The 27,157-nt window shown below is 34.4% G+C and overlaps 1 protein-coding gene across 4 annotated transcripts in view; it reads right to left on the bottom strand.

The window, feature by feature from the left end:
• Positions 1-422: 422 nt before the first annotated feature.
• The window catches only part of LOC131029691 (oxysterol-binding protein-related protein 1C), a 33,875-nt gene continuing 7,140 nt past the window's right edge, over positions 423-27,157 (bottom strand). Inside the window, exons 2-10 of one of the 4 annotated variants that reach the window (XM_057960285.2) lie at positions 24,618-24,974; positions 17,583-17,682; positions 16,230-16,675; positions 15,154-15,309; positions 1,969-2,136; positions 1,733-1,873; positions 1,364-1,594; positions 1,157-1,270; positions 423-949 (exon numbers count right to left, since the gene is read on the bottom strand). In XM_057960285.2, the coding sequence (XP_057816268.2) occupies positions 785-949; positions 1,157-1,270; positions 1,364-1,594; positions 1,733-1,873; positions 1,969-2,136; positions 15,154-15,309; positions 16,230-16,675; positions 17,583-17,682; positions 24,618-24,974 (1,878 nt within the window). In that variant the 3' untranslated portion in view covers positions 423-784. The remainder of the gene's footprint in view (positions 950-1,156; positions 1,271-1,363; positions 1,595-1,732; positions 1,874-1,968; positions 2,137-15,153; positions 15,310-16,229; positions 16,676-17,582; positions 17,683-24,617; positions 24,975-27,157) is intronic. The other 3 variants (XM_057960294.2, XM_057960303.2, XM_057960311.2) reach the window with 3 other exon arrangements.

Genomic DNA, 27,157 nt, shown 5'->3' with positions numbered 1-27,157 from the left:
ATGTCACACCTCAGGAAGCGTAAGCATTTCATTTAAGCCTAGTTGAGATTACAATCGAACCATTTTAAATCAAAATAGTATCTAAAGGTTTATTTCTTTAGTGACATCTCACAACCTTTATTACAATTTTCAATTAGATTGGTAAATTGTTCTTATATTAGAGTTCCATGGGGAATTTGTGGACAATAATTAACAGATCTCATATGAGGCGATTTAATGAATAAATTTCCAACCAATGCAAAATTGTCCTGAAATTGCTTCAGGGACTTATTACACGGTGGAAGAAAGATCACAATTTTTAGTACAATTTTTAAGATTGCCTAATTCAACCTATATTAGTGTTCCATGGGAGTTATTGGGCAATGATTAAAAGATCTGATATGAGGTAGTTATAATGAATAATTTTCCAATCACTGCAAAACTCAGTGGAAATTGCTTTGGGAATTTATTACAGAGAGGTAGAAAGAATGGATTTGTGGCTGAGCCACTTGTAAAATCCAGCAAGCGCAAACAATCTTTCTACAAGGTTGAAAATTCTCATCCACCATTTGAAGAACTCGTAATTGGTTGATCAGAATAACATCCTCTAGAAATTTACAATGCTTAGGTTAAGAGGATTGGGAAAAAACTATCTAGGGCCAAAAAGCGAGCATGGCTTATTCAAGCTTCTTGTTCCAGACTATAACTTCTGGCAAACAATGGTGTTCCTATCATGGAATTGGGAGCATTATTACCAGAAATTTTACTTGAATTGAGCTAAAGACCATGACAACGAGGTTCCCTTTTAATCATAAGAACTCTCAGCAGTTTGACCAAATATATCAAGGCAAGAATCCCATTTCCCTTGCTCCCTTGTTTCCCAATATCCTCCAATGTATTGGTATGTGTCTTTCCCATTTTCTTTGCGAAACCATCGAGGCTGCCACCCTCTTTCTTGGAGCTTCCTAGCCTGCAAAGCATAAAATTAATCGATGTAAACTCAATTTGAAACTTGTCCAAAGTGGTATTGACTCAACCTACATTCAGTAAAAGATCTCCTTGTATAACATTTAGTAATAACTAATAGTGCTATGGAGTTCTTATAGACACCCTAAAAGAATCACATATGTAACATGTCCTTGGGAGTGCTGATCATCACTTTTGAAAGGACATATACCTGCCGCTGCCTCTGCTCCAACCTCAACTTCTCTGCATTTGCCAATTCATATTCTCCATTTTCCAGATGTCGTTGATCTGGTCTGAGCCTTGAATCTGTTGGTGGAAGCTTTTCCTAATATACATTGAATATTTCATTTACAAATCAATGAGAAAAAAGAAGTTGCCTCAGAACGAAACATATAGGTTGTCAGTTTTCAAATTTTACCTTCAAACCTGGCGTTAGCTCATTAAGTGTTATAGCAAAACTTGTGAAGTTATATCTAGTTGAAAAATTAGAGGGTTTGCTAGATTCCCACAATAAGATAGCCTCAGATGATGGATCATATCGCTTGGACTTCAAGTTAATATCACCATTAACATAGTACATGTTTTCATCCCATTTCCCCAACAATGTAGATACTGTATTACCACTCCTATCCTGAACCACACCTTGAACCTGGAATACAGACCAACCTTTCCATCAGCAGGTTGTCCATAAGTATGCCAAAACCATTTACACAACCCAATAGATTGAGTTGAAATCTGTCATAGCGTACACCTAGCATAGGACATTTTGATAGAATAATCAAGTCACCTGATGAGGGTTACGATCCAGCATAGATTGCTCTTTGAATTTCAGCTTGCAAGAATGCTCACGATTTCCTTGTATACGCATTGTCCCATAATGTTCACAATATAATTTCCCCAAAATTAGATTGTATATGGATGTAGTGACCTGAAAGTGAATAAATTATAAAAATCATTTATTGAAATACCAATGCACACAAAACCCATGATAAATTTGTCATCTTTCAAAACAACTCTGATTACCTTAGACCATTCAAATACTTCACCATCATCAAACTCCAGCGTGAGAACTCCTTCAGGATCAAGCTGAATTGAGCGACCCCAAAATTTGCTCTTTAAGGTACTATCTCCCCAGAACTTCCACCCCCTGCCTTCACAGTGGCATGCAACAGTCATGGGATGATGACTGACCTGTATTTAAGTAAATGCTAATGTTTAGAACATGGAAACTTGCCCTTGTGTGAAACCAAACGCACAATGACTGTAGTGGATTTAATGGGGCCATTTGAAAGATCAAGTACAATAGTAGTGAGTGAACCAACATAATTTGCATAGCAAACAAAGAAAGCGGATTTTAACATTTTCTAATATTCAAACTAAAAGCAAATGTGAAAGCATATCATAAACAAAAATGCCAATGCTTATACCTATCTTGACAATTACATCAACCTGTGAGTGGAACGCCAGATTTATTTATCCCAATAATATACAAATTTAAGTGTAATGATATCATATTGAAAAAATTAATACTTGCATAATATTAATCCCCAAACAAATACCACCATAAAGAACCATATCTCCTAAAAAGAATATGCAGGCATTCCTATATGGTAGCCTACTAACACGTAAATATAAAATAGGATAACATAATATATTGTTTTGATAATTGTCTACAATAGATTTGCAACTCAACTCAAAGAATTCACCCAATAGAATATCCAGTATTCGTTCTTGTAAACATGATGCATTGACTTACATTCTAAATTGTGGCTAGATTTTATTAGCAATTCTCATGATATGATACCACATCCCTTTCCATAAAGTTCCAGTTACTAACTGATTAACATCTCAAGTTGTGTCTTAAGTTTTTCAATACCAGAGAAACATAGGAAAAGGTTTTCTCCCCCCAATCCCTGAAGTACAATCTCCTCTAAAAAGAATTAGGCATCTTTATATGATGGCCCATTAATTTCTTAAGTATAAAAAAGGCTAGTACATTACTATATGGTAGCCAACAAAACTCAGATGTATAAAATAGTCTAATATCCTATGTTACCCCAAGTTTCCGGGACGGAGATGACAGGGGACAGCAGGACGAGTTTCCAGGACGGCTATATAAAATATAGGGAAAATTTTAAATATATAGGGAAATTTCAAATGTTCATATGAAAAATAGATAAAACATGTATATATACATTATATTCATATAAAAACATGGATAAAGCAGGTATATGTACATTATAGAACCTTAACATACCACATTTGTATGCAGAATTCATTGTCAATACTCAATATGCATTCATAATTCAGAATTCATTGTCAATACTCAATATGCATTCATAATTGAAAATTCATTGTATGCCAGCACTTGTTTGCATGTAGTTCATTGTTTCTTTCTGGTTGGAGGATATTTTGATAGTCTTCCATTACTGTTATGACCTACAACCGCTTCTTTATGCACGCACTACAAGCTTTTGGGTGTTTGTGAAATTCATTACCAAGCTGTTATTCATATTTCTGAGTGCTTTTGGCTATGATTCAAACCTGTTTACCTTTCTTATCAGTGAAAAGTCCAATATTGCAGACCTGCAACCACTTTTTTACACACTACTGAGTTCTAAGTGTTTGTGAAATTTATTACCAGGCTGCCGATCAATATTTCTAAGTGCTTTCGGAAGTGATTCAGACATGTTTACCCATCATATTAGTGAAAATCCAGTTTTACAAACCTATAATAAAATTAAAAAAAGTTTTTTTTGAGCATTTAAGTCTTTTTTTTTTTAAAATGTGCTGGGAAAAGGGGAACGGCCAAGATGGTTAGGAGGCGTCACAGACATCCCCAACCATATTGGGGATGGGGGGACGTCCACTTTGACAATCATTGTCATCCCCTTTTCAGGATGTTTCCCAGAGATTTTGCAATCTTGGGGACGGTGGGGGGGCATCCGCTAGCCGTCCCCAAGTCCCCAAGGGATTTTAGCCCAGAGACGCGTCCCAGAGTACAAGAACAAGTTCAATTTTCAAATTTTGTATTTAGTACTCTAATCTAGTAAACATAATGCATATCACCATTCACACTAATTGTGACCATTTGGCTCTAGTTTTATGATTCATCTTACTTATGTTCCTTGCATAAAGCTTCAGCCTTTCTTCCTGATTTAAATCATTCAAGTCAGGTCCTAACTCATTTCTTCATCATAGCAACACTTCAAGGTGTGATGCATGTTTCCTCTTCTAAAAATGATGATGAGCTTCCCAGACACTAAATTGACCTCCACAACGACTATAGTGAATGTAATTTTAATGTCCACATCTTTACGCCATCCTGTTTTGCAAGCTTTGGCCAGTTTCCTGAAGATTTCAAGTTTCACTAATCTTATATTAAGTGCTCACATGGCACAAATCTTTCTGGGTTTCTTGGGTTTGTTCTCTTTGGTTCCCAAAGAACATTGCTATTTATAGTAAGTGCTAGCATAGCGCTAATCTTTCGGGGTTTGTTCTCTTTGGTTACCAGAAAACGCTAGTATTTATAGTAAGTGCTTGCATGGCAACAATCTTTCTGGGCTTTTCTGTGTTTGTTCTCTTTGGTTCTCGAAGAACATTGCTATTTATAGTAAATGTTTGCATGGCGCTAATCTATCTAGGTCTTTTTTGGGGGTTTGTTCTCTTTGGTCCCCAAAGAACACAGCTATTTATAGTAAGTTCTAACATGGCACCAATCTTTCTCGGCGTTTTTGGGTTTGTTCTCTTTGGTCCTCGGAGAACACTGCTATTTATAGTATGAGCTCATGTCAGCATTAGTTGTCATTTCACAAATTCTGTTGCTTCTAGCTATGTTACTATTTTGGGATAGCTGATGATTGCATTAATAATCTTGGCAACTTATGGTGTTTAGAGATATATTTTAAATAATGTTAAAATATTCAAGATAAATTAAATATTTAACTTAATGTTATTTAATTTAATAAAGTGACTTTATTTTAGCATCTAGAGAGTGATAAGGTTATAAATTATCAAATAAAGTGCAAAAAACAAATTAGGGCATTGGGCTTGGAGTAATTTATCAAAAGGTTTTTGGAAGCTCATTTGTAACATGTCGAGTTTATTATTTTTGATATTTCTCTCTAATGAGAAGAAAATCTTGTGCGGTTTTGGAGTTGGACTTGGTTCAACTCCTTGGGGATGAAATCCCTCTTGGAGAAGACTAGCTCCAGTGGTGAAAGATCTATCCTAGCTGCTATATGTTGGAGATATCAATCACGCAACGCATTTCAAATTTGAAATTTATTTGTATGTTTTCTTTCAATGGCAGGTGTAGTGTTGTAAATTGTACTCCTTTAATTAACAAGTCTAATTTCACACTCTCCTAGAATTCATTTTAGTATTTCTCATTCCCTCTATGCATTATAGGCCATTTTCTTGATTTAATTCAATATCACGAGTCCTATTTTACATTAATACATCAACACTTTCTTATTTGGGCCCTAGTTTTAAGCGTGCCCTTTATCTTATTTCATTTTAAGCTTATATGGGTCTTATGTCATTTTAAAGTTCAACGCACCTTTTCCCATACTTAAAAATTGTCATTTTTCACATAAATTACAATTCTGGTATCAAGGCCCTATTATCTCGCAACCCTAAGAATTCGAGCCTATTTTGTGAGGACACTAAAAATCGATGGACAATGTTTGGTGCCTTTTGGCAAATTTCGAGAGGATAGTATGTCAGCCTTGCCATTTGCAGATCTATATTCATTGCAAAAAAATGATTATTTTAAGTTGGCCAAAAGGTGAATTAACCTTGAAATCCCTATAAAAGACATCACTCCTAATTCATTTCATCGTCTCATTATTTTCTTCCAAGAGCAAATGTTATGATTCACAAGCAAATCTGAGTTGAGGGAGTATCAAACTACAGCAAGGCTTCTTCAATTATGTTTTTAAGACAACTTGATGATGGATTTTGTAATGATTTATCATGTTATTGCATCAACACATGGGGGACTTATCCTAAGAGCATTGCATCATCAATTGAAGGTATACTCATGAGTCAGATTTCTATTTCCTATTCATCATTGTTGTAGGGTTAATTCCAGCCCACGGTTTGACTAAGGTAGGCCCCAAATAGTCCAAACACCATTTTTCTCCTCTTTTGTGTAGAGTCTGTAATGTCCCCTACTAGGTTTAGGCCTATTTTAACCCTAACTAATTCATATCAACATACTTATGACTTAAACCCAATTGATTAGGAGACAAACTATCTTAAACATCACCTTTCCCAAGATACTGACAGTCCATATCAAAGAGCAAAACCTTCTATCTAATATGGAATTAATAATTCAATCTGATTTATAATCTTATATTTACTTATTCATTCAAATTACTATTTCTATATATATTTATTATTTATTCAGTCAGTATATATATATATATATATATATATATATTACTAGAGGGCTGCTCTTATAAATTATTATAATAATTACAACCATTATATTATTTCCTATAATTATATTATTACTTATTTTAAATAGTAATATAATATATGTTTTACTGCAGACAATTCATAAAAATATTGTAATAATTATAATTTTATTACTATTATTATTATTATTTTCTAAATTAATCTCATTATTAATTCTGTATAAGAATGCTATCGGCTTATATATTAAGCATACAGATTAAGCACAGCCCACACATACCACTAAGCACACCGATATTACTGTCTGTAACCTACTAATAATAGTTCTGATCCGCTTAATGGTCTGATTATTATTGCAAAGCAATGGTGCCGTTTCTGATTGTTGTTTTGAACTGCATACAATAAGGGTGCCGTCTCTGATATATTCCACTTTGGGATTGTGCACACGGTTTTTGGGCCTTCGGCCTTGCTAAGAACTCTTCTGACTGGAATAGAAAACAGTATATAAACCCATTCGATGATCTTTGGCAATGAAATGATTAATAATATTATTCACACATTCCATCGGGTGTGACCATTGGGAGATAGAGACATTTTTATTTGCTAAGGTTATAATCACACCACTTCATCATACTAACCGATGTTCTTATCTTTATGTTGATATCCTCTTCCCATATGTAACCGGTTGGCTATCTATATAACTTATGATTAGCCTTCTTGCTAATCGGTGTATGCTGGTAATTAATCACTATTGTAACTTCTCATAATTGCTGATCATAATATTATTATACCTAGTATAGTTTAAATTCATTATAACTAATATCTTAATAATGCACACCATCGAATCTGAATCTGCACATAAAGATGGAGTGCATATGAAAGTTTGAGGTGGTTATGCAAACTCCACGTTCCTACATATACGTGCATGCTACTAATATACATTAATTCATACATTTGGATGCAGAGAGCTATTGCTTTAAAGGCACTGGATTTATTTAGGCGTGATCATCTACTGAACATGAACTGTCTTAATACAGCGGTATTATAAATATGATTAGTCAATAATTATTCTGACTTTCGATATGATAATAATTATTCTTACTTAAATAAAATTATTAATTAAATAATTACTTATATTTTTTGGAATTAATTTATTATTTTATTTAATTATTTCAAGGATATTATTAGTAATAAATATTAATATATATTAATTATATAATAATTTTAATAATTAAATAAATTTCAAATATTCGTTGTTAATTATTATATCAATTAATAATAATTGATTCATTTTAGGATATATATAACGATCAAGGAGGGGACATGACAGAGTCAGGCCTAGAAATAGGTTCTAGGTTTAGACAAAGGATACAAGAGCATAGTGCAAACAAAGATAGGACCAATGAGACCCAATTCAGTAGAAAACGATGTTCTAAATTAAGAACAAGTCGTTTAAAGTGAACTACTAAAAAGCTAAACACTAAATAAAGCTTAAAAACTAATTAACTAAAAAGCTAAATGACCATTAAACAAGGAACTAAATATAAGTGACTAAAATATAATTAAATATTCTAATACCCTCCCTTAATGGTCATTCTATTTACTGACTACCCTATAGAAGATACTGCAAGTCTTTTTGTCACAAACAAAAAGAACACTCTGCTGCGGTGGAGACCCTCCTTGGATCTAAAAAGTGTTAATGACCAAGAATACTAGAATCCATCCAACCTGATGTTGGGTAACCAAATTGAAACCTGAAACCATGATTTTGAGGAAAAATCGACAAACCCTCCAAAACTGAAGATACAAATCATCATTTTTGTGGAAAAAATGGTAAAAACCCCTGAAAAGATTTTTGTGGAAAAAATCGAACAAAACCCTGAAACTTCGCATGGCAAGACCCAAAACACCATGTGGTAAGACACCAAACATCATGCGTTAAAACATCAAACATCATGCGGGAAAACACCAGACAACATCATGTGGTAAAATACCAGACATCACGTAATAAAACCCTGATTTTTGAGAAAAAAAATCAAGCTGAACCCTCCCATGATTTTTGATGGCAAAAAATCAGAAAACCCACGCAAGCTTTGCAGATGACAAATAATAATTTTTAAGGAAAAAACTCTAAACCCTGTGAACAATTTTTGAGAAAAAAAATGTGAAAACCCTAGGACTTGTAGGACGAGGTCTGGCCTAAATCAATCTAATCAAGGTAACGATATTCAGATATCGTGAACATGCACTATTTCCAGGTGTTGTGGTTGAGGCCACTGAACTTCTGACTGTGTTCCAACATGATGTTGATCAAAGACGCCATCACTGAAATCAAGGTTGATTGAGGTCAACTAAGTGAAAGCAAGAGACAGAAGAATCTGATTTTTTTTAAAATCAGAATAGAAGCAGCTGCTAAAAAAACTGAAACCCTAGAGAATTCTGGCACAAATTTCAAGGCGTGAATTTCGAGGTTTGGAAGAAACCCAGAAATTAAAAATTTTCTGCAAACTTAAAACCTGAAATTCTTCCTGAAAATAATTTAAAAAAAACAATATCTGACGACGACCCAATTGAGGTCTCAAAAAACCCACCAAGAATCTGCAACCAGAATAAAATTTCAACTTAAACTGAAGGGTCAAAACCCTAGTCGAAAATTGCAGAAATCCTAGGAAAATTTTCAACCTGCGAAAAAAACCTCTAGGTTGTAGGCCCAAAAATCTCTAGAACCCTAAAAAAACATGAACTGCTGCCCAGCACAAATAAAGTCGAGCGAACCAGAAACCCTCAAAAAGCCTTCAAAAAAGAATCATTTTTTTATTAAAAAAAATCTGGAAAATATTTCAATAATCCGATAATCTATTCAACAATATACAAGCGTATATAAAGAGATTACAAGGGCGATGTTCTAAATTAAGAACAAGTCGTTTAAAGTGAACTACTAAAAAGTTAAACGCTAAATAAAGCTTAAAAGCTAATTAACTAAAAAGCTAAATGACCATTAAACAAGGAACTAAATATAGGTGACTAAAATATAATTAAATATTCTAATAAACGGGACTAGGGCACCTAGCACCCATGTCCACCAAGACTAGGGTGCCTACTGCCATATAGTCCAAGTGGCTTGACCTAAAAGTTGACCAAATAGAAGGTTGGAAGCTCCTGAATTCAATTTGATATATGTTCTACACTTGGACAGCTATCTAGACTAGAGCATCTAGCAATAGTGGCCACCTAGTTTCAGCTCAAATTTCAAACACATGTTCCTCTACACATCCCCTTTCCAATTTTGTACCTGTCAGTTCATTTCTAGATCTGCATTTGCTTGTTTATGTTGTTTATTGTCAATTTTGCACTATTTTCCAATCAATCAAATCAATTAATAAGAGAGCAATCAATCAACCCTTGTGCCTAGCTCTCCCAAGGGTTTGTAGTTGGACCTATTGGTTGTTCTCCAATATAGATGATGGGATTGAGTTTGATTCCTAGTGAACCCCATTTTCCCTACATTACAGCAAGATTGCGGGAGGGTTTGGTGTAGAGTTTGAAGGAAATAGAAGCTATATTGTTGCATCTTCTCTAGCGTGGGTTTATTCTTAATCCTTGTGTGGTTATCATTTGGTGGAGAATTCTTGTGAAGTTTCATGGGATTCTTAGAAGAGTGATCCTCTATCCTTCATGTGTGTTTTTTTCCATCTTCAGTCTAGTTCTTCATATTCAATTTCCAATCAATCAAATCAATTAATAAGAGAACAATCAATCAACCATTGTGCCTAGCTCTCCCAAGGGTTTAGAGTTGGGCCTATTAGTTGTTCTCCAATATAGTTGATGGGATTGAGTTTGATTCCTAGTGAACCCCATTTTGCCTACATTACAGCAAGATTGCAGGAGGGTTTGGTGTAGAGTTTGAAGGAAATAGAGGCAATATTAGTGCATCTTCTCTAGCGTGGATTTATTCTTAATCCTTGTGAGGTTATCATTTGGTGGAGAAGTCTCGTGAAGTTTAGCATGGGATTCTTAGAAGAGTGATCCTCTATCCTTGGTGTGTGATTTTTTCTATCTTCACTCTTGGCGTGAATTCCCTTACGTAGGACATGCATTTTTGGTGCTTGATATGAGCTTGGTTAGACACTATCATCTTTGTATGGAGGCTCCTTCAGCTTGGACATGAGCTTTGGGAAAGATTGTGTGCACATGGATTGTGTTTGGAGAATTGCTGGTTGCTCTATTACTTCCATACCTCTGGTTTAAATCTGATCTTTTCTTGAGGGGGTTCTTTGCCTTTGGAGGCTGTTATACATTTAAGGACCGCTGCAAACTCAGTATCCATGGCTGCCATTATTTGATGAACTGGTATTTGTAACTCTTTTCGTGAAATCATTTTTACAGAAATAATAGAGAGCATATCAGATTTTTTATCAGACCTGTTCAAGGTTATTTCCATCAAACAAAGGTCAGATTTGAATGTTTCATTTGTCTTTCTTAAATCTGCTATTCTTGTTTGGGAAATGATAGTAGAATTTGTTATTTTCTGTGCATGCATTCAAAATAAATTTATATGCTGAAATCACGAAACCAAACCACAAAACAGTGAAAGTAAACCACTGAACAGATCAGAATCTTCTTTAAAAATTTCAATTTAGTACCTTTCGAGGGTTGTATGCCAACTGTTTGACAATATTACTGAGTTGGAAAGGGAAAAAAATTAGTATTAAACAGGGATGGTTGTTAAAGCAATGGGCATGTTAAACACTAAAGCCAAATCTTTACCATCAGCATCACAAGTTTCAGCACACTCTTAACCATTTTCATGGATTTCAGGTTATTGTGCATGCTTCTGAAAGAGAAGAGAGATCTCCTTCCATTTGACAAAATTTAGATCAAATTGAATCTTCAATCCTCTTCTTAGTTATTGTCATATATCCCCTCTACTAGAATATTGATTAGATTATTCCTTCAAAAGGTGATATGTCTCTAAGAATGAGAATCATAAATCATCAAGAATATAACATGACAATTTATTAAATTCAGTGCTTTCATACTCTCTGACCACAATAAACATATCAGGGCATTTTTCTCCAATTGACTCGTCCTTTGCTCTTGATCTCTCTTTACCATCATGACCCATTTAAGTTCCTTTTCCCAAATTCTTTGAGCGGAATCTCTCAACTCTTCTCCCAATGAGGTTCACCCTTCCAATCTTAGGTTCTTTGTACTAGATACTTATTGAGAAGATTCAAATTATGCTTTCAGCATATGATCTGTTGTGAATAGGCAACTCTGCAGTACATTGTCTGACCAAGTTTGTTGCCTAGCCCCTTTGTTTAAAGATTACTACTGGTCGAGATAGGATATATTGTATTTTTCTCTCCATGTGATGGAGAGTGAGGAATGATATCCCGGGGAAATACAATTGTTTATATAGAGAGGTGGGAGGTTCTTTATCCATCTTCCATTCCTGACTAAAGGCATTTGGTCCTTCTTACAATAGATTGTCACTCTCATACAATCTATTAAAGCAGCCTTCACAGCTATGACAGTCACCATACAAATTGCCTCTATTCTCAGCCTATCTCAAATGTCAGGGATACTAAGTATTCTCCTTCACATATCAACTTCCATAGATCTAGTTCTACTTATCTTTCTCCATTCAGATACACATTGGATGTCCCTCCTTGCCTTCTCCCATGAAGAATGTTACTATGTAGTTACGGCGGACATCTGTTAACCGTATATTAAGGTCACTTTGAGATCTTTCACGCAATCTCTTGACCCCAAGATGACTTTTAACTCTATCCATTTATCACTTATGTTTATGGCACCAAGATTTGACCTGTCTCCAACACCATTGATCACATGGCTTGAGGCTCTCTCTTGTCACTTAGGGTTTGCTCCACTAGTTAGAATTTGAGTCAGACCCTCAACATTCCTGGTTGGGATAGGATATTTTTTCTTTGTAGTCTCCGTAAGGTTGAGAATGAGGAATGTTCTATTTTTTGATTTCTTACTGTGAGATCTGAGGGAGGTACTACTATTAATATAAGACTTGGGAGGTTCCTTATCCACCTTGCATTATTCTGACTAGACATTTTGCTCCTTTCCTCAAAAAGCATATACTAGAATGTTTATGCTTATTGGCTATGCTAGTAGATAGAGTAAATACCATTCTTTTGAGTTGGTAATTTCATAGACAATAGCATACGGGTAATTGCTTCTAATTCTGGAACAAGCTCTGGTGTAGAAATCAAACAAGACACACTGGAGAGGTCAAATTCTAGTGGAGGATCTGATAAAGAAAATAGTGAACATTCTCAGATTTCACAGCAAAACAGGAGAACCAGCAAAAGAGATTGAAGTGGTACTATACTACAGTTCTCTTGTGAATGTATCAATGCCATCGTAAAATAATGTACAATGCCCAAAATGTACATAATCACTAAGAGCAATTTGCTTTTGAAAAGTGAAAACTATATGTTTTGTCATATACTCTGACTGGAATATCTTTGACAGATTCCTGGAGAAGTCAAAGTTCTAGTTCAAAGCATGTAATTAGGATGCTATGAATATAAATTAATATGGATGAGCTCTAGTTTTTTTTTATTCTATCAGATGTATCATGAATTGCTTTAGATGTGCCAATCTTTTACTAATCTTCTTTTTAAAGTATTCAATGTCTTGTCAGGTTAGTTGTTCAACCTTTATGGCATTTTCTTTTGTGATGGTCAAGCTACTTCACTAGGGAACTAAAACTGTTCTTCAAAAGATGTCTAACAATGCATTTAGACTTCATTTTCCAGTCCAGTTGGGCATCCATGATGTTGTCAATGTTGATCTCCTTAAGCACTATCATACATTAGAGATTGAACTTCACGTTGGCATCCAGTCAATATTGTTCCTATTTTTCAGCTTCTGCTAGATTCTAACCAAGTTTTTGACACATAAACCTGTAAGACCTGACAAGGTTCCACCACTTCCTACCGTGTTGCCAAGCAAGGTTAGCTTCCACATTAGGCCCATTGGATCTCTCACCATCAGTTGTCTCAAGATTCTCCTTCTCTTTTGAGAGCACCGGAGTAATGATGAGGATTCATAGTGCATAAAAAGTTATAGTGTAGGACTTATTTTATTATTCTATTAGTTTTTATCCTGTGTAAAAGGTAAATGTCAAATGTTAAAAGTTTGTTTCTAGTTGTTAAGAGGTTAGCTTTAGTTAGTTAAATGTTAACTTGTTGATTTGTATTTGGACGATATTCCAAATCCTTTAATATTTTAATTTTGGCATATATTATGCCCATGTATTATTGTTATTTTTCCTCACGAATAGAGGATATTGGAAATTCAAGTTTGCAATGCTTTCTTTGTAGAGATTAATTTCTTTTGTTGAATTTGATCTCTGACTGCTGTGTTTGCTTGGTTCCGATATCATCCTTATGCCTTTTGCCATAATTCACTGGAATGTCTTAAGGTTTTTCTTCCCTTTTCAACACAATCTAGTCAAGATCACGATACTCACAAATGCCAAGGATCTGATGACCCCATTGGCCATAATTCATTTTGTTCAGCTTCTGAGAGTCAGGTAAAAGCAACAATTGGATTCCTGCCATTTCAAGACACTGTAACAGCTCATTACAGCTGAAGATATTAATTTGCAGGGGTACTTTAGAGAGTTTAGACACCATTAAACACAATGTGGCAAGTTTTCACAAGTAAACTGTTGACAGTTTGAAAGATATTAAATTGTTATTATCTTTCCAGGAAAAAAAACATTTATAATGAGACACAAGAATACTGGAGCAAAAAAAATTACAGGATGTGTGATGCAGTAATACCACTCACAATATGACAAAGTTAGTAACATAATTTCTCTCAGCAGAGTTGCAATTTTTAACATCAAGCACATATAAAGTTTGGAATTTATTTAGACAAAATCATGCTGTCCTAAATATATTAATATATGAAACCTAACTTTATATGGGTCTTATGCTAAAACTTAAAAGGAAAAAACACCTTTTCTATTTCTCTTAGCAGATGTATTGGTTAGCGGCTGCACTGTTGCCTTTGTGAGCAGCGTCTCACACATAATGAATTTGGTTGTTACAGTTCACAGAAATGCCCACGCATTTTTATTTTTTACTCTTTTGCTTCAAATAATTTTAAAAGGACTCTTTCCACTAACAGCACCTCCCATGACACTTTGGCTGATTTGTATCTCCAGATTAAGTCACCCTTCAAGCTGTATGGACTGGATTCTCCCTCTCTAAACTGCCTCAAATAAAATATCATACTAATCAGAATTCACATACTATTTCAATGCTTCAGAAGTCACCCATGGATTTCATTCATTGCATCAAGATCTTATCAGAAAAAGTCTCCAAAGATTTGGGCAATACACCAAACTCAGTCTCGGGCTCTCCGATAGATTGGCTCTGATACCTTATTATAACCGACATTCCTACATTCTAGGAACAACTCTATAATAACCGACATGAAACAATGTGCTCAGGAGAGCATAACTAAAACTACATTACAAACAACTTACAAATGTAAAACAAATTATTATTGAGATCATCTAGTACTTAATCTAATAACAATTAAACTAAAAGCATAAAGATCTGCGACCAAAGGAGGATTGATGAAGGCCAAATCAAGAGGCAAAGACTGCCCATGCTGAGTGCCAATGCAATGAAATTCGATGAATATAAAGATGCCTTATTTACTGATTGTGTTTTATATTTATCCATTACAATGTGTTAGGTCTGGATTCTAATGCATTTAGTAAGCCAAACTAACCTTTTCAGAAATGAAACGGAGGCCTTTGTCTTGGTAATCAGCCTCATAAGTCTCCCCCAAAAGAGGATTGAAAGGCTTACAGTTTCGACCTTCAGTACAAGCATATCCAGATACTGCAAATGCTGCAACATTTAGTATCCGCAAAAGGCTGTTTCCCTACACAACAATGAGACATGCACCATCTAAGCAAGAATTAGTCTTCACCTATACATTGTGCACTTTCCAATAACACACTTTTGATTCATCACATCCAATAAATATGTTTCAAGTGAACATAATAGTAAGCAATGCCACATCTTCTTGCTGCTTGCTAATCATTCAGCGCTTTAAAAAAACAAGATTTATCAAAGTTAAGAGTATACAGGTCTATGAGTAAATTATAAGCAAGCCTGATTTTTTAAAACGAAGCAAATTCATCTGCCTCAACAGTGGAGATCATTAACACTTCAAAATGGCTAATCTGGGCAGATTAATGAAAGAAAGATAATAGAATTTAACTTTCCCATTTTGTGTCCAATGCATAAGGCAGTTTTGAGCTACTTCATAGATACATCATACAATAACCATAAGAAAAGAGATATTGCTCAAAACAAAGAAACAATGGCAGAACAAATCAATATCTAAGAACATGTTTCTACAGTTTTTTAATATTCAAAAACTAAGAATTGGTTTAACAACAATATTAAATCAAAAATATCACTCCACTAGCAAAGACAAAATTGATGTAAAGCTTAAATCAGAAATTGACATGTTGCACACAACCACTAACCTAAAATATTAGATGTTCAGTATGCAAACGAATTTTCCATAAATCTTATTTTGATGATTTGAATAATATCAATTTGGTCCTCTTCATCTTTAGTTGGCACTGATACTAGAGGAGTTAAAAGAAGAACTCAGTTCTTCATTACATTAACATGATATGAATATTACATCCAATCAAATTTGAGTGTTCAAGTAGACTAAGAAAAGTTACCCACCACAAAGCAGTCAATTTAAATGGACCTTTATTTTTACTTATTTATACAGAAGTCAAAGATTGCTGAGTTTAATAGCATAAATATTAGAATGCTTACCTGTTTGCCCCATTCATATGCCCGATCAAGCAGGTAAGAATATTCCAGATCCTCAAAGCACTTTTCCAAGGATGAAAGAGGCTCATTAAAATAGACTGGAAGACACACTTTGGTGAGGTCTTTTCCAATGTTATCTTTAATCATTGACCAAAGACTCACACCTTTCTCCTTTTCCTTTGGATCTGGCAATTTCCTTCGTCTTTCCACATTCGGGTAGTCAAATCCAACCGTTTCTATGTCTGCATTAAACACATCTACATTATTTGGAAAGGTCAAACCTTCCTCTGAATCAACAGATGTCCGCCTGTATCCAGAATCAGATCTCCTTGAAGAAGTGGATGATAAAATATCTCTCGTATCAAAATAAGCACCATCATCCTCATCTGATTCTTCATCTGCTCCATCTTGTCTATCATTATCATCATCAGATTCAGTAGCACTGTCTTCTGAGTAACAATTTTACAAGAGTAAATTAGATTCAGAGGAGCGATTCAGTAGATCTGTGAATAATAAAAAATAAAATTGAACTTCTGAATAAAAGGGTGCCCACTTTACCAAGAATATCTGAGCATAAAAATATGAAGAACAAAAATCCCATATACAACATCCTATTATTTATGTTTGATAATGGATTAGCATTATAGGATAAATGACCTGACACTCAGTAAGTAGCATCAAAGGAAAATTAATAAAAAGCCATATATGCAAATTGAACTTTGTTTGTTCTAGATTAAAAATTAGTAAATATCATGATAGCACTTGCATGCTCTTTACAACAAAGTGGAAGAGATGACTTTACTGAAAATAACACCAAGAGAAGTAGAATGTGCTAGCAAATGCATAGAAGAAAATAATACATGCTTAAAAGAGGTCATATTCAAAACAAGTTTTCCAAGTCCAACAGATATCATTCTAGTGTTTACAGTTACTTCTTCACTCCAACTACATTATTTCCAATATCTATCACTCTAGAATATACAGTCACCTTGGGCAGAGGAGACAAATGCAGGATTATTAAAGAGTTATCATGGAAGCTTTAGATTGCACAGCATCAGAGATTCGGCAACTTCTATGACCAAAAGACTTACGTCCCCATTGTCATTAATGAGATAACCCAGCACCCATTTATTTAGGAAAAATAAAAAACAATATGCAGATAAAAGATAAATGTTTACTTCCACAAAGGAAATTTTCCCAAATATTAAATCCCAAACAAGCCAATGGGGACATTTTAATATTTATGCTGGCCAAAATTAGAAACTCAAAAATCAATCACCTGACACTCATACATTAGGTCACAAAGATCTAAGGAATCAAAACATTAGAATGTCAGGTAATGCCTCATGAACCTACCACTGCATTTTTCATGTCTGGACCTGAGAGAAGCTCTTCGTGACTTTGAATAACTTTGACTTTCATCAACAACCGTAGTTTCCAGATCAACTTTTTCTGTCTTCAAATGCCAAGATGTTATTCAGTAAGACACAGAAAAGGCCAAATCACTTGAATCTCACATATCTTTAACTACAATCACAATTTGTAGAAACCAAAATTCAATTCTAGGCTACTTCTGATATTTGATCATCATATGCAAACACATAACAAACTATCCCAAATAATTCAAATATGGGTAGGATATGTATTCTATATTTGCCAAACAACCAAAAAACCAGTCATGTAATAATATTGCAACGGATTGAATCAAGACAAAATCATACACATCATATGTACAGACATTGTCACATGAGAAATGTATTACATACCATAGAAACTAATATAAAGCTTCTAAATGTTTGACTCATATTATGTAAGATCGATCCATTTACAAACGTGACTGAAGTTAGTCAATGAGATGCACTTCATGGTAAAGAGTAACAGCTGCAAGGAGCACCAAAAAGGGAAGAGATCCTCAAGAGGAGATGAATATAAGAAAAGAGGAGACCAAAATGATAGAGAAATCACAAACTGAAATTGCAAAAGAGGTACATGATATAAGAGATAAGAAAAAGAGACACATAATGAAAACCCTATCAAAAGTGATGTGAAAGAACAAGGCTGTACTTGTGCCTTAACTGTTAACATGCAAGAGGAAAGAACTGTTTGTCCTCATCCTCAAAAGTAAGACTTGTGAAATTAGCATGAAGTGCAAGCTAGAGAATATTTGTTGAAAAATGGCCTGAATTGATGAGACCTTAGGGGGTAAATTGAAATGTTCCACGGGGATGTGTCCCAAGGGGTCCAAGTACATTCCCAACATTCTGGACATCTCAGGGAGAGGACAGCCCATTTAAGATGAGAGCTTCATAAAAGCCTCTAAAAACCAGAGAGGAGGATTGTCATTGCAAATGTAGCACATTGTACTTTTTAACACTAAAGCTGATTTTAGTTTGTTTAAGTTATTTTAATAGCCATCTTCAAAATTTGTGAATTTTTTTCCCATCCTCTAAATCTTGTCCCTGTGTTCTCCATCCATGGAAACTTGGAGAAACACTGTTTTTTTCTATTTTTACAACCAGCACTTTTTATAGCTCCTGAATTTCCCCATGTTTTTCCTGTTTTTACTCAGTTTTAATAGCTCTATTGACACTTTTTCCTTGTTATTTCAATGACATGTAAATAGAATGCTTTTATGCTCTAGACTAAAATGTTAGGAGAGGTTACTTGTTGACTTTCTCATTGGCTATCAATGGGAACACCTTGGAATCACAAATACTAGATGGGGATGCCTTGATATTATTGGAAATTATTAAAACAAAATTTTCTATTTCATGTCAAATATAGTGTGTACTGATAAAATTAGACATAATACCTTCTAAAAAATTTAATCATAAAAAAAATTGTGTAGGATTAAGTACATCATTTTATACATCTAAGAGAGTCTATCTAAAAATAAATAGCAGCTACTAAAATAGTAGGGCATTCTATCATAATAGAATATGGCCCCCAATTAAGAGGCAGCCCCATGTTTTTAAACTGCATTTAAAAGAGAATCGTCATTATGATTTAAGCCTTATCTTGTGCAATAAATCTATTCAAACTAAAACTTAAGGAAGTTTTTTAATGCCGTAATGCTTAGAAGAATTGTTTTGTCTACCTATACTTCGTATTTTTTGGCCTTAAAGTGATGAGCACATGATTACACTGGGGGAGGGGGTGGGAGGTGTGGTGAATCAGTATAATACAATCTTTTACTTTTTCAACATAATAATCACAATAACCGCAATCCCACAATATCAATAACAAGAAAAACACACGATTTATGTGCAAACCCTTACAAGAGAAAACCATCTCATAGAAAACTTCATAGGCACCAACCTACTGCAAACACCAATCCCCAAAATTTGTTGGCACCAACCCCCACAGTTCGTAGACATCAACCTACTAGAGGCACCAACCCCTACTGCTAAGCACCAAGTTAGCAAGAGACACCAAACTCTCCTTTAGGAAGCAAAAACTTCCAAAACAAAACTAGGTTCCACCTTCTGAATGTTGCTTCTTCAACAAATAATGGACATTACGATCTCCTTTCTATATTCATTCCATGATTCTCCTCTTCTTATTAATTATAATATAAATATGCTTGTGTTCACACATACTAACATATTTTTTCCATACATTCTCCTTATCTTTTCACCTATATATCCATTGTAGATCTCTCATATATGTCTTATATCTGCTCAAATTTGCGTCATAGGTTTCTTCAAATCTGCCTCGTAATGTCTTCACAAATGTGCTCATAGAGTCTTCATAAATCTACTCACTATCTGGAAAGATATTACAATAAACTCTCTTACTTTTCACACCTCTCACACATCTCTTTTTATACTACTCCAAAATACCTCTTCGCCAAGAGGGGTGACCCTTCATAAGTCTGCAATACTCTTCATTTTTATTTCTGCTCTGCTGTAATAGATCAGAATAATATATCTATTATTTCTCATTCTCTTCTTCACAAAAACCTTTTTCCTTTTATACCCTTATGCCTCCATGAAGAGAGTCATCTCTTTGAAAAGTGGTCTCCCTTCGAAAGGTAATAACTTTTTGTTAAGAAATGAAACTAATTCCCAAACCTTCTACTTGATTGTTGCCTTCTTAAATATCATAATCACTGCCTTTAAATATATCAGGTACTACCTTTGTAATATTTTAAAGGCTGCTCTTTTTGTCTTATGTGCTCTTTTGTCTTATGTGCTCCTTTTGTCTAATATGCTATCTTTCCAAAGCCTTTGTTGCCCTTTACAATGCTGCATGCTGCACTTAATATAGTATTTGCTGAACTTACGAATAACTAATGAATATAATCATTGCTGCATTCTATATTATTTTAATATATATGAATATTTATCACCTATATTATTTTACTTGGGCAATCTATTATATGTTCACGGATAAACATCAATATGGGAGTCGGCCACCATTCCTTAAATAATTCAATTTTAACAATCCAATGTTGATGCTAAAACTCAGTAGGTCGGCCAGCATTGATATTAAACTTTCTTCAAAAACTTCCTTAACAATTTCTTTGACATCGATTAGTAACCTTTGGCCTTTCAAACATCATTAGCGATTTCTCAAGACTTTGACATCAATGACAATTAATCTTCTCACCTTTGACATGAATGACAATTAATCTTCTCACCTTTGACATCAATGGTAATATGTTCAACAATAAGCGTAAAAATGAGCCCAAAAAAAGATAGGCGTTTTAAAAAGAATATAAGAACCACTTTTGAAAAACTCACGAAACAACATGAGTGTTAATCAGGAGCTTTTCGAGTGTTGTGCTAATATGGGCTGGAGAACCATGCTTCAAGTAAGTGGCAAACAATTTGTATGTTGATGCCTTGTATATGGGATGTTAAAATTTCTGGCTCTCCTCCACATGTTGGTGTAGTAAAAAGTCAATTGGTGGCTATCCCAGTTGAATTAACAATGTCTAGTAGGCCTACAACTGTTATATTTAGAAATATTGAAAGATCTAAGTTGTTTACCACTATTGTGTTCAAGATAGGATAAAATAAGGACATGATACCGCCATATAATCTTGTGACAACTCAGGCGAGGTATCAGCTCCCTGTGAATAGAATGGTTAAATCTCTACCCTCAATTGATAAGAACTACCAAAAGGTTGACCAAAGGGAAACCTAAGCCTTCAAGACATAAAAAACAATAAAGTACTACAAGGCCATTTGAGATCTAGGGAATGCCAATTAAGGGTAAGTGGTCACTTAGAGGTCAAGAAGGCTTGCCTTAAAAAAGCTCCTATATATATCATATACTACGATACCATTGATCTCTTTCTTGGAGGAAAGACAAAACAATGAACCCAAGGAGAAAGTTTATGCAGGCAACTAGTAAATGAAGACACCCACTATTTTGGAGGAAAAAAGGTAAAATTAATTTTTGAAGTGCAAAGACTATTTAAAATATTATTTTAAGTTTATAAACATGTAATTAGTCATTCAAAATATATATTAATGTATCATACTCATCATATGGATCCCCACAATCTATAATCATATGGAAGTTCAATCATATAGGTCCTCAAGCTCTTTGAGAACACTTGCCATATTAATTCATTCACAATGCCTGATCTGTATTGCAGGGCCAAAGATGGCAGCTCACATGACAATCCAAAAGTCTAACTATTAAATTACTAAGTTATAGAGTGAAAAATGAAAAATAAAGCAAACAGTAAAGTCATTACACATTGAGAAAGTAAAGGAATAGCAAAATGATGCTCTTCTATCCAAAGGGCCTAAACAAGTTCGGTACATACGTGTATACTACTTGGAAAGGCTGAGAATGAGGATTCTTGTGATCAAGATTTTGGGGAATGCTTCCTTACTGATTTGTCTCATTACAAACTTTATGTATATACATCTAACAATCAACCTTAGGAGCCAAGTACAAGCATATATAGCATAGACTAGTTTGGATATCTTAAAAAATGCATCTACCTAAAAGAGGACAAGAGATATCAATATTAATATAAAATACATTACTCATATAATTATGAATTAAATATTAATTTAAATATAAAGTATTTGAATTTGTTAAATCATTATAGTTACAATAATATAAATTATAATTATTTCTAATCAAAATTTGATATTTAATTATAGGGTATTTATATAATTAAAGTAAACCTTTAAAATTATATTTTATTTAAACATTCATTAATTGTCTATATATTTAATTAATATACATGGGGCATTTAATTATTTAAAATATATCTTCTACATTATGTGGTCTGTAAAATTTTTAAAAAGAATTATAATGTAAAGGTATAGTTTAGATACTATATATATACATATTTAATTACTAAATATTAATGACAGGTAAATGGCCATCAAATCTATGTCGAAGAGATTTTCTGAACACAATCACTCCATTATTATCAACCCCTCACTGCCATTGCAAATACAGCTCTTGGCATAATTAATACAAGAAACACAATTAGCAATATAAGCATTTACAGAGCAGTTCAGGCTTGGTAACAATAGTCAGTATGGTTTTCACCAATTTTTCAGTTCATCTTCCATGTGTTAATTGTGCAGGCTTGTTTATTGGCATGGCTCAAACAGCTAAAGAATAGTTTTTAGTGGTACTATGTGCAAAGATTTGGCGAAGAGCCTAACATGTGAGAAAGCTCTCAGGCCTAGATGTTGTTAGCAAGAAATCTGAGGGGCACCGACCAGAGTTCTGAGCCCTAGTGACTTTCTAGTGTTGTAGTCTTTATAACCTGGACTCAATCCTACTAAGAGAACAGGGAATTAGATCCACACAGAAGATTATCTATTTACCAGAATAAGAAGAACATATTAAGACTCAAAAGTATTTGTATTTATTTAGTACATCATACATATCCTTATGACTCCATATATATATATATATATATATATACATTCATATCATACACATTCCTTTCATGCCTCTTTTATGCATTCCTTATGTTCACCTTATGTTCATCTCTATTTTCACCTCCCCACTAGTGAATGTATCTTCCGATATATTCATATCTACAAGGTGGGATGTAACCCTTACAAAGTATCCCTAGCCTACATGCTATGTTCCCAATCTCATGCTCCTCAGGCTTGATGTGGTAAGCTGCGGCAAGATCTTCGGATGTCTATCTGTTGTCCTTTTCCTGCCAACAGAAGCCAACTCAAGGAAGGCCAACTAGGTGGTGCATCAATTTAGTATTAGATCAAGGAATGTCAATCTGCTGAGATGTTGGGGCTGGGTTCTTTGGTGTTTGTTTTGTGCAGCACCGTGTAAATTGCGGAGAACTGTTGACAGGTCAGAGTGAGAATGCAGATTGTTGGGAGTCATTTCAGATCATTAGCTCTTTCTTCATAAGTATGTCCTCAATCTTGTCTTCAGTTAGCTACAGAAACTGAACCCAAAAGTTGTTGAAGGTTATACCACTTAGCATGATCAGCATATTGTCCTACCTTGACAACCCCGAACAACTGATTTGTGCCATCATAGGAGGGTGTAATTGTGGTTTCAACAATCTGATCCTTTGGCACTGTTTGCAAATGCTCAGGATTGAATTTAGAAGGATGCTGAGTTACTGTTGGCTCAAGCAAGGTGAGGATGACCTCCATTCCTACTGTACAACCAAAGATGGTCCCATCTTATCCCTGTCCCAAGCTAGGATACTTGAATCTTCTTTGATTTTCAAGAGGGACAAGCCATCTCCTAATCCAGCAATTCTTAGAAGAATAATATACTTTTTCAGTTTCCTCCAAGCACACTTCAGGTCCTTCCAACCATAAAGAGTGAAATCCATGGCAAAATCAAACCTAAAAGTAAAAAGAAACATGTATGAGCACATCTGAAGCAGAGCACAACAAGGAAAAACTAGAAACAGGAGAAAGCAATGTAAGAACTTTCAGTAATTTTTGGATTCATCTTTTAAGCATTTTCTCCAGCAAATAGAAGTCTCTCTAATAAGTAGCTTAAGCATGAAGGACAAAAGATATCCAAAGATTCCAAACAAACAAAACATTCTATACTCAAATCCAAGAGGCATCTTTTATGGTTTTACCAAAATTCCATTCTTGTAATTTGTTGCCTAACCGACCTACAACATAACCAGAAATCAGGTTGAATTTGAAAATGCCACTGTCAGAACAAAGGATTTTCTGGGATAAATTTTACATCGAGACATCATTAGCAAGTAAGTTAATACATAAAAAATGAAGCAACTAAAAAAATTGAATGGATATCAAGTCCTATCACCTTTCTCAAGCTAATTAAGTTCAGTGATTCAATTTGCAGTCAAGGATCTAGTGAGAAGAAAATGGTGGCCACAGTTATGGTGTTGTCCATCACCATTAGATCCTCCCGAAATAAACTAATAATTGCAATTAAATATACCTCTAGTTGTCTCAAGGCTTCGAGCAAGTGAAACTGCTTTTGCTGAAGAAGCTTCAGTTTGTTCTGGAGCTCAGAAAACTCTGTCAGCATAATCTGCTCAGTTTCCTTGATTGCATCTTCACTCAAGCCTTCCTCTGACAAGCGCTTCTTAAGCTTCTCTGTTGAAACAGTGATGTTTTCCGCAGGCACCATAAGATCACTTGTTGAGATACGAGGAAAGAGGTCTTTTCCAGCCTGCAATGCTTCAATCCAAGCAGATCGGTCTTCTCTGGATTCTGCTCGCAGATGAAGTCTTTTTGTACCAGTGAATATTGAGAATCTTTTATCATCCGACTTACTTTCTCGAATGGAGGACACCTAAAAATAAAAGGCATTGCATCTTCATAATTGCAATTTGATATGGACATAAATTACATATCTTCAATGAAAGAAAAAGCCAATATAAGTAATCTGTGTGCATGAAAATCAGCACTAAATCACGTGAATTAAACAATGGCTCCACTACAAATATTATTATTGAATTGAGTGTTGATACTAAAAAATGTCAAAACATCACAATTTACATGACCAAAAAGGCAAGACAGCGTAATCATGAAGAGGTTCTGATAATCCAAATAATATTATCACCCTTATTCCACATTCTCACAGGTTTCCAATGTGTTTTACAGAAAGACTTCTTATCAGGCTTAGTCCTCAGACAATTGTGTGGGGATCTTTATTAGGGCGTGAAAAAACCATTGCAGAAATCTTGTTTTCTTGTCCTAAAACAAGGTCACCGTATGGCATATTTGGGGCCTTTATTCAGGCATCCCTCTAGCATGTGATGCATATCCCATCACACAAATCTTATTTATTACTTATTAGTACTAAAATGAAGGTCAAATGAAATGTTTAGTAGGGAGAGGATTAATTGCCTAAAAAAATTGTGGACAAAGCAAAAACAATAAAACTGCAAGACTATAGGCACAATCCATGAGAATAAGTATGTTCCTAAAATTGTTAGCGTACTCATAATTGGAATAATAACAATTGAATAATCTGAGAATTACAAATTGATAAGATTTAACATCTTTCCTATTTATCTGAATCCCAAGATATTCTTGGGGAGGTGTCAACAATTAATGAGAATTTTAATTCCCTTATGTTATACTGGATGCAGCTGGACTAAAACACTTGAAAACAACAAATCAGGGTGAGCAATAAAAGGGAGAAAATATAATACCAGTTAAGACTTAAGAACTGCATTTCATTTTATGAATATAGTTCTGTTCACAAGTCCTCTAATGAAAGGAATGGGATCCACCATATGAAGGTCAAATATCAAATAGCATAACATAAGCTATAACTGGAGCCACCTTTATTTATAATAAATATCAAATGCATCAAGAGATGGTGGTGAATGTATCCTTGAAGCGATCCAACTTACATCCCTTACAGGAACTGGATTTGTAATTGATGGTGTCATTGCAGAGGTTTAAGGTCTTGAAATGAATTGGATCTCAAGATTTCAGAGCACATTTGTCTAATCATGGTACAACTATCTTCTTTATTCATTCAAAACAAAAAGACAAGTAGGGGCATATCCTTCAATCCATTTTAAAAGAAAAATAAAAAATAAAGCAGCAGCAATATTGTGTGCAGGTGCTTTTCGTGATATAGAATATCATTAACATTGCAAAAATAAGTGATTCCACCAGTTTATGTTCAATGTTAGATTCTTGTTAGATCTAGACATAAGACCCCTACTTATGATGAATTTCTCAAAAGAGGAAAAAGAGTGCCGTAATAGAGTTCAGGGGAAGAAGATTGGTTGTAACTTGTACAGCAGTGCTAAATGGTTTGCCATAATAAATCTTCTGATTTCTTAACTGAAAGTGGCAATATGAAATCCATCCATGCCTAAGCTCATGTTAAGGATTCTGCACTTCTACATTATTTGTTAGAGTCCATGGTGAATATAGCCATATCGCATATTGTCTACTTCAAAAAAAGTGCAACTGATTGTGGCAACTAGCTGAAGGTGAACAATCAATACCCTGCAATTTTGACCTCCATGTGTAGTGTGCAGTGTGCAGTCCAAAGCAAGCAAATGTTGTTGGAAGATACTAATAAATTGCCAATGTAACTGACCAATGCATTTCTGCACCCTTGGAACACATCAAAGAGAGAAAACAAATCTTGCAGACAGGAGATGCCTAGAAAGTGGAATTTTTATTGAACTTTATTTTAAATTTTGAAATTTAAAAATTGTCCGCATTATCTTATATAATGGAGATAAGATCCCATACATATCCTTGCTTTTAAAATGCAATGTGTCATGGAAGTGGTCAATGAGACTACAACACAATTAATTATAAGAAAGAAAGAAAGAAAGAAAATGTATCAAGATTCAATATCCATGAATGACTAAAGTAGGTAATGAAACAATAGGAACATCCACTTACAACAGAAAAGTTTTAGAGTAAAAATAAACCCTAGGAGGTGAAAAAGAAACTAGAGCTAAAGCAGTGAAACAATGAAATAGTGAAAGTAATGCTAGA

This window comes from Cryptomeria japonica, chromosome 10, assembly GCF_030272615.1.
Source record: "Cryptomeria japonica chromosome 10, Sugi_1.0, whole genome shotgun sequence".
Lineage (NCBI taxonomy): Eukaryota > Viridiplantae > Streptophyta > Pinopsida > Cupressales > Cupressaceae > Cryptomeria > Cryptomeria japonica.
The sequence above is the reverse complement of the archived record's forward strand: the minus strand, read 5'-3'. Positions and strand labels throughout refer to the sequence as shown.